This window comes from Notolepis coatsorum (assembly GCF_963971535.1).
Source record: "Notolepis coatsorum genome assembly, chromosome: 20".
NCBI lineage: Eukaryota > Metazoa > Chordata > Actinopteri > Aulopiformes > Paralepididae > Notolepis > Notolepis coatsorum.
This window is the reverse complement of record NC_140184.1, coordinates 56,441,235-56,450,268: the sequence shown is the minus strand read 5'-3', so window position 1 is coordinate 56,450,268 and position 9,034 is coordinate 56,441,235. Positions and strand designations below refer to the sequence as shown.

General features: G+C 43.1%; 1 protein-coding gene across 1 annotated transcript in view; it reads left to right on the top strand.

Annotated features, from left to right (window-relative positions):
• The window catches only part of ulk3 (unc-51 like kinase 3), a 30,116-nt gene extending 21,082 nt beyond the window's left edge, over positions 1–9,034 (top strand). The window contains exons 14-17 of the mRNA XM_084337326.1: positions 288–328; positions 1,805–1,852; positions 1,952–2,015; positions 6,443–9,034. Of these exons, the coding sequence (XP_084193452.1) occupies positions 288–328; positions 1,805–1,852; positions 1,952–2,015; positions 6,443–6,459 (170 nt within the window). The 3' untranslated portion in view covers positions 6,460–9,034. The remainder of the gene's footprint in view (positions 1–287; positions 329–1,804; positions 1,853–1,951; positions 2,016–6,442) is intronic.

Genomic DNA, 9,034 nt, shown 5'->3' with positions numbered 1-9,034 from the left:
TACACGCAAGCTAAACGAAAACCAGCTCTGTAAATTAACTCTCCTGTGCAAACACAATGATTGGATAGAGAAGTGATCCATCTCTCTCTCTCTGACCCCCCCCCCCCCCCAAAAAAATTTGTTATTACTATATTACTATTGTATTATGCACAATCGTTGCGGGCAAGACCCCCCGCATTTCATTGTATACTTGTATGCCGTGACAAATAAAACTCTTGACTTGACTTGACTTGAAAATAAATCCCCCATCCCCAACCTCTCTCTCTCTCTCTCTCTACGTGTACCAGCCGAGTCGCAGGGCCGCAGGAGAGAGTTGCTCCACAGCGAGGTGAGTGTGTGTGTGTGTGTGTGTGTGTGTGTGTGTGTGTGTGTGTGTGTGTGTGTGTGTGTGTGGAGACTTCTGGTTGAGTGCTCACTGTTGGAACGTATATACATCAACTTGGCCAGCGCCCCCAGGAGCACACCTAGCTCTGTCAGCAAACCACCCAGTGCTCGCTGTATGTATATACAACACCACACAACACCCGGGAGCCCACTCCTCCACGTCACACGGGAATGTCCTCCAGAGTAGAGGCTAATAGCACAATACATCATCCAGAGCTCTGTTGCATGTACATAGATCACCATCGTCCTTTTTATAATGGGATCCTTCAACTTGCCTTTTCACTAGCTATGCTCGGCCATAAATAGCTGTGACCGCTTAAGACATGTTTTAAGGGGATTATTAGATGTTGTACTGTAATTGGGGGGCGATTATGACCACATGCAGAAAAGGGTTTTTTGTGCACTCCTATCAATAGTGCTCCATCCTCTTTGTGTGTTTTTTTGGGGCATTGTTTTGAGCCAGTAAGTGAGCCAACAACAGACAGCAGTATTTCAACAACAAACCCCCAGAAATGGGAAGGGGGGGGGGGGGGGCTCCTTATTTGAAGTTTTATGGGCGCTTGGCTTAAGTAAATTCAGATGCGGCTGTAATCATCCAGCGCTGTGCCGGGGAGGGCCGTAGATGGGAAGCATGTGTGAGAACTGAGAGGGCCGCCATGTGCCTCGGGGGGCCTGGCTGCCATGTGCGTTCATATCCACCATATAGAGCACACTTCAGCCTCGCTTCACAACAAGGGCTGTAGTTCCCTGTAGCCAATAGCCTCGCTTATCATAGAACAGCAACAGCCTTGATCTCGCTGGTAGGTTAATACAGTTCCAGTCGAGGCTGTAATCCTGACGTGGAGTCATTTTGATGGTGTTACGGCCCCGGTGCTGATGTTTATGTGTTAAGGTGTACATGGTTGGAGACGGTGCTGGATGTGAAAAGCCCTCGGGGGGGGTCTCTTGTCAGAGTTATGAGTTTGCCACAACAGACTGATGTTTTTACAGGGACTAGGTATCGGCTGGGCATCGGCACCGGTTACACGGTTTGATTCGATTTGGATTCACACGGTCCCGTTTTGATAGTGATTCAGTTACAGGGTTAACAGGGCTGTTAAGGCACCAGCGCCTGCCATTGTTTCCGTAGTATTTTAGCAGAAACTCAGCACGAGACAAACTAGATACATCAGCAGAACAGGAGGCGTGCTAGAAACAACATTTAGTAAAACATGTCACACATCCACTGAAAGAAGGCATAGATTAAAAGATCAATCTCTGGATGAATTTGATATAAAATTGTGTTCAATATTTTTTTCCTGCCCTTAAAAGGGACATTATTATTATGGGAAACAATGAGCCTTGATTCGCAGTCATTATCACTCCGAAGTGGTTAACGACGGTATACGGGATACATACTGATTTTCATTACTTTTACCAGATTAAGAGTCTGATGAACCGAGCAGAATACCTCAAAGAACATATCAAGGTAAGATTAGTTTTGCCATGAACATACAAATGTAACATTTGATCTAATATTCATGTTGTTGTTATTGTTGATTTTGGTATATGTGGTATATTTTTTCAGATGCAGCAGACTCAAGAAGATGTATCGTTGGAAAGGGAACCCCTGTCAGAATCAGTTAGAAGCTGTGAGTGTCCCTTCTACTGTGTGTGTGTGTGTGTGTGTGTGTGTGTGTGTGTGTGCGCGTGCGCGCTTAGGTAGCCCAACTTTTGGAGAGCCCCGCAGCCTCACACATCAGTGGACATATATATACGAGGGGGCTAAGTGAGAAATGGCCTCCTTAAGTCATAATGAAATTTACCCTCAGTGAAGTGTTTTTTTTTCCACTAGTAAAATATGAGCCTTTCTCTTACCATGCGGGCCACCCCTGTGGGACTGTCTGGCTCTTTGATTTCATACTGGAGCAGCTCTGGGCTGCGCTGTCCTCTGCCCCCTTGTAAAACGTACCTTGTGAAAGTGAGACGTGGTTCTAACCAAGAACACCCCTCCTCCTCCTCCTCCTCCTCCTCCTCCCCCTCCTCCTCCTCTCTCTCACACATGGTATAAAAAACCCATATACGCATACTCTCACAATCTCGCAGTTATTTACTGAGCTCAGCTGAGAGATGGGATAGTGGCTTTGGCAAAGCCAGAAAATATCCTGTTTTTCAGACAAGAAAATTCCAGAGGAATTCTGGATAGGAAGGGGTTTCAGTGAATCCAAGAGGAGGCTCTAGTTACACGAGGAACGTGGCTGCTGCTTCTTCTTCTTCTGCTGCTGTTGTTTTAACACGCCCACGCCACAGTCAACCTGGCCGGGCTCCAAGCACAGCTGTACTGTAGGGTCAAAGGAGGAACGCCCATGCCTGTCTGCTGACCTTAAAACCACAGCAAGACAGAGCCTGAACCTCCTTAAACCATGCCAAAATAGAGCCTGAACCTCCTTAAACCATGCCAAGACAGAGCCTGAACCTTCTTAAACCATGCCAAGACAGATCCTGAACCTCCTTAAACCATGCCAAGACAGAGCCTGAACCTCCTTAAACCATGCCAAAATAGAGCCTGAACCTCCTTAAACCATGCCAAGACAGAGCCTGAACCTCCTTAAACCATGCCAAGACAGATCCTGAACCTCCTTAAACCATGCCAAGACAGAGCCTGAACCTCCTTAAACCATGCCAAGACAGAGCCTGAACCTCCTTAAACCATGCCAAAATAGAGCCTGAACCTCCTTAAACCATGCCAAGACAGAGCCTGAACCTCCTTAAACCATGCCAAGACAGATCCTGAACCTCCTTAAACCATGCCAAGACAGATCCTGAACCTCCTTAAACCATGCCAAGACAGAGCCTGAACCTCCTTAAACCATGCCAAAACAGAGCCTGAAAAACTGTCTGGTGACCTTAAACCATGCCAAAACAGAGCCTGAAAAACTGCCTGGTGACCCCACGCCAAAACAGAACCTGAAAGTGTAGCTGAAGCAGGACCAGGGAGCTCTTGAGATAATCTCTAGTGGATACATGCTAGTTTCTGAGGTGACTTTAGTCTCTTTTACACAGCCTGTTCAAGGTGGGAATGTTGCGCCATTATTCCGCCTCACAGTTCTGTATAAAGGGTGCACACACGGAATGGGGGGCATTAAGCCACCAACAGAGGTAGTCACATTGCCAGGATGGGGTAACCCTGGTATCTGTAAATGGGACTGGTGGGACAGGGGTGTGACATTTGATGATGTGGTCACTTCTGTGGGGGTTATAGGCCTTAATGTAGTTTGTAGGTAATATCATAACCACAGCTATAAGTGGAGAGTTGCCCCATGCCACTATCCCTGCTCTGTGCCGCTATCGGTTGTCACAAGAAAGGTAGGATAGGAAAAGGCTGACCACATGATATAATAATAATGATAATCTATATGCTTTATTTCTAATTAAAAGAATATGCAACATGAGAAGACGCAACTTTTACCTTAATGAGTTTTGGTAAAAAGCAGATAATGAACTGGCTGCCCTGGACACAAAGACTGGCGGGTAACTACACCAGCCTCCAGACAAAACAGCATCACTGCAGCATCAACTACTTGGGGATAAAGCCATTCATTCACTACGTGACATAACATTTAATGACACAACATGTTTAAATAGAGCCTGCCTGTGATTAGTAGCCTGCAGACATATCCAAGGGCAGGGGTAACACTTGCCATCAGAACTGCACTGCAGATCTTTGGAGATATTCCACCATTTCAATTGACTCCCTGCTTGTGATTTTCCACCAGAAAACCAGAAAAGTTCAAATTTCACCTCTAATTGCAAAGGTTTCAATAAAGCGTGTCTTAACTCATCATCATGAGTTATGTGGTTCAAATTGATAATATTTTCCTCAGCTATTGCGACTCCTGCCCCAGGAGTCTGCCTGCACAGTCAGCTAAATTAAAAGTACTCTGGATAGTTTATCTTATCTTCATGTGAGCATCCCCTCCCGTCATTTGAACGGCAGCTTAGAATTTCATGATGGCAATAGCTGTGTGTCCTTTCTAGAACAAACAAAAGCGTCTGGAAATGTTCTAAAGATCTGGTTTATCACAGGGCTATGGATGAAGACAATGTGGCTGAGGTGTTTAGTGGTCGTGTCATACAGGCAGGAAACCTGAGCTGCTTCTATCCATGGTGCATTTAACCGGACCACTGCCCGATGCTGTTGTGTTGCACGTCACGCCCATAGTCACGCCTCTGATTGCGTAGCGCTGGCGGGCTGTCTAAAAGCACACATGGTGGCGGCATTATGCTGCCTTTGTTTGGTTCAGTGTAAAAAAAAAACTAAGCTGGCAGAATGAGGGTTCTTCTTTATGGCAATATTGCAGGATTTCTGTTTATAGGGGGCTTCTCTCTTCAAGAAGACCACTAACTAATATATACCTGCATATAATCCTTGTATATACCTACTTATACACCTGTATATAACCCATATAACTCTGTATGATAGTATGTACAATAATTCTGTATATACCGTATATATATATATATATATATATATATTCTCATCGTATATATTATCTATCCACACCTGTCTGTACTTACCTGCACATAATCATTTTACATATCTGTATATACTATATCTATATATCCCTTACCTACTCTTATGCTGCTTAGTTATGCTGCTTGCCAGTATGGCTACTACCATACTTTCTTTATACCTGTATCACTGTACACATTATATTACAACTCTGTACATACATTTGATTAGCACTACACTCAGTAGTACTAATTGATATATTTTATACCCAGTTTAATCACCTGTACATTGTATAATACTATTGCACTTTACTCTTACATTTGCACTCTGGTTGGATGCCAGGGACAAGTTACAGGTTGAAAAAGCCCTCAGCTCTGAACTCGGCAGAATCTGTACCTGGCTCGCTGATAACAAACTATCATTACACCTGGGTAAAACAGAGTCTATTCTCTTTGGATCAAATAACTAACTCAGCAAGACCAACGGCTTCTCTGTTACAGTGGGTGACAATATTGTCACAAGGAAAGATGAAATTACATACCTGGGTTCCATCCTAGAGGCAAATCTTTCCTGTGACAAAATGGCAACCAATGTAATCAAAAAATTCAACCAACGAACAAGATTCTTGTACCGGATCTCCTCTCTGGTAAACAAGAATACCCTGAAGACTCTGGCAAGAGCACTCATTTAAGGGTACTACGACTATGCTTGCACCTCATGGTACCAAAGCACCTCAAAGGCACTAAAAACAAGATTACAAACATCACAAAACAAACTGGTCAGACTACTGCTTGACCTTACTCCTAAAACCCACCTGACCCCTGCCAATTTTGACAACCTAGGATGGCTTAGAGTAGACGACAGAGTACAGCAACTTGCAATGGGCCTGGTCTACAAGATACACTACACCACTAAGGTACCCATGTACATGTCGAAATACTTCCCAAAGGTCAGTGAATACCATGACCACAACACCAGAGGGAGTTCCACAAATCATGTTCAACCCAGATTTGTCTCAAACAAGGGACTAAACACGTTTCACAATTATGCCACAACAATGTGGAACGCCCTACCCACAGCCGTAAAATAATGTGAATCCCTACCCACATTCAAAACCGCTCTAAAAAAGCACCTACGGGAGGCCGCAATTTGAAACTGGCCCCGGTAAATGTCCAAACCCCCCCACCCAACCCCCCCAATGTACAGTTTCCTCCCCCTCAAATGTATATATTCTCTTTTAGAAACTGTCCGTAAATAAACAGTACTGTATATTTGTATATCTTGTATGTCATAAATGTCTGGATGTAACAGTACTGTATGTCGTGTATGTCATAAATGTTATGAATTGAAAATGGGGGACCCTGATGTAAACAAGACGAAAGTCTTTCTCTGGTCTGCATCCCCTTAACAATTGTGTGTATTGAGCCGTACTGTATTGTACACATTCTGAAATCTGTTAATACAATTTTAAATCAATCAATCAATCTTATTTTCGTTGCACTGTACTTGTGCTGTATGATGACAATACATTTTAATCTAATTTAATCTAATCTAATACCCCCACAGCATGCTGTGTGCAGTGAGCTGCCTTTGTCCACCTTGAGCGACCCAGAAAGGACATTACTGCTGTACACCGGATCACCTTTCTACCTTCAAAACTCATCAGAACCTCAAGAGCCAAGACCTCAACTCTACTGACTGGAGAAGATCTCACCTGCTTATCAGCCCTGCATGTCTCCACCCCCCCCCCCTCCTCCTCCTCATCCTCCTCCTCACACTGACCCAACACAATACACTGTAGTTGTAGTGGCTTCACGGCTCCCCCTCGAAGCCCTCCTGCCACACCATTCAAATAGAAAAAAAGCCAAACAATCTTGTATGATAATGCAGGGCCCTGTTCCTCGTACCTGGCTAACTGAGTTAGCCGGATAATTTTCAGGATAACTTGACTTAAGCCAGACCTTTCCGTTCCCGACGCGCGATTTTCTAAATCACTATGGCAACAGATCAAAAAGTTTTAACCTGCTGCAGCGCAGGGTTAAGTTCAGTTAGCTGAATAACCTGCATGGCCACGCCCTCGCAAAGAAATGCCAGCTCGCTTCCTGAAATAATCTTCACGGTTTTATACCATTCTGAAATATGTTTTTGTGCTTCGTTTTTCTAGAGGGGGCTTTTGAAATGTAAAATAATATACCTAAAATTCTGACAATAAATCATATTCAGCCTATGGATTTACTTTGTTCTAAATAATGCACGTCATAGTTATACGGATACGGCGCTTGCGATCGCAACACACTTATGTGGTTATTTTAATAACGTGGAGCATTGCAATTGTGAATCCCGCTGGGATATTTTTAATGAATGAAACCTATCGGGTGTTTGGCTCTGATTCGTTTCATATTCTTCGCTGTGGATGTATCTGCGGCGGAGCGCCCGAATTGTATTTCATTCAAGCATAAATTGAAGCGGAATCTGAATCTGTGGATTGTTGAATTGTATCACATTCACTGTCACACACGTTATTGTGATATTGTAACTCGGTTTAAAATATATGAGGAGATGCGCTGTTTGACGGATTTGATGACGTGACGTGACTTGATAAATTGAATGAGCCTTTGACGTTTTGATGAATGAATTTGAGAAAATGCATTTATCTGTTCAAGCACTGTTATCTGATGATGAACATATAAACCAAAGGTTAATCAATTCAATGCATGTATGGATGATGTCCGAAACAGATTAAACCCTGATTAATAGTGAAACTGTATAGCCTCCCTCCAAGCCTCTCTGACACGTTATTTCAGGGGTCGCGCCTTGAAAACTTTGGGAACCATGTATTTATATAGTACTGTACATAATACCTAAGCTGAGCGCATACAGTACAGATATCCTCATAATATAATTTGTATCAATTAGATACTCTTTGGGCTTGTTTTTATCTACTTATTCTGAAAGAGTTGAATTAATTATTTTCGCTAGCAAGATCTCATTCGATTATTCATTCCATTAAGCCTACTGCCAGCAGGCACATTTAAAGAAATATAATCCGATTGATTGGGGTAATGAGGGACTTAAAATTAGCCTATAGATTATGCATTTAACTTGTCAGCGAGGCTATTGAGCCGTACTGTACCCATTCTGCAATCTGTTAATAAAGTTTTCAATCAATCAATGCCGTTAGAAAATCTGGATTTCGGCGATCGACACCTGCTGTCTTTTCAGGTGAGACGGCCGCGTGCAATTATCCTGAGTATCAAGTCTGGTTCGAATTAACAAGACTGAATCAGCGTTCAAGGAACAGGGAAAGCCTGGATTCAAACATCGGGTTAATTGAATCTGGATAATGGGACTTTTGATCGATTTAGTTGAACCAGGTACGGGGAATAGGGCCCTGGTCTGTTATGTTAAACTTAGTACTGTATGGGTTTGTTTGGGTGATTGCTGCTGGGTGTGTGAGAGAGTGATCGCAGGCACTTAGTGAAAACAAACAAAATAAATTGTATCTGTGATTTGTAAATTGAGAATAACTTGAAATGAAATAGGAACTGTGATGTTGGGGATTGGTGGTAAAAGTAAATGTTATATTGTTGTATGATATGATAATATTGTATAACATGACACAAACAAACACACCCACTATCCTACTGGACTCTCTGTCTCTCTTTACTGTGGCTTACCATGCTGTACCGCTGATGGAGTAGTCCCCACCACTACGAGGGGAAAGCTGGAGAGGTGTGGCTTCTGTCTTATTTACTCTAGACTTGCATTTGCTTAGGTTTGGCACCGGCCTCGGATCGCAGGCGAGCGCACAGTCGGTATTAACAGCCGAAGGAAAGGCCCTTCATAACTAGACCTCTTGTGAAACGCCTAAAGGCCTAACGGTTTACAGCAGGTCAACCCGTTTGCTGTTGCTGGTCTTCACACACTTGTTGCGGTTGCACGGGTTGACTGGGGACAAATTTGGACGCGAGGATCTCTTATAAGGGAACTTTTTTTTTTTTTTATTATTATTATTATTATTAGGAGACAACTGTAATAGAACACAGATCAGAACTGTCTGTTGGCATTAAGTACCCACATTTCTGTCTCGTTTTTATTGGAAAATTTATTTTCATGGATATGATTTTATTAATTATTTATTAAACAAATAAAAATTCA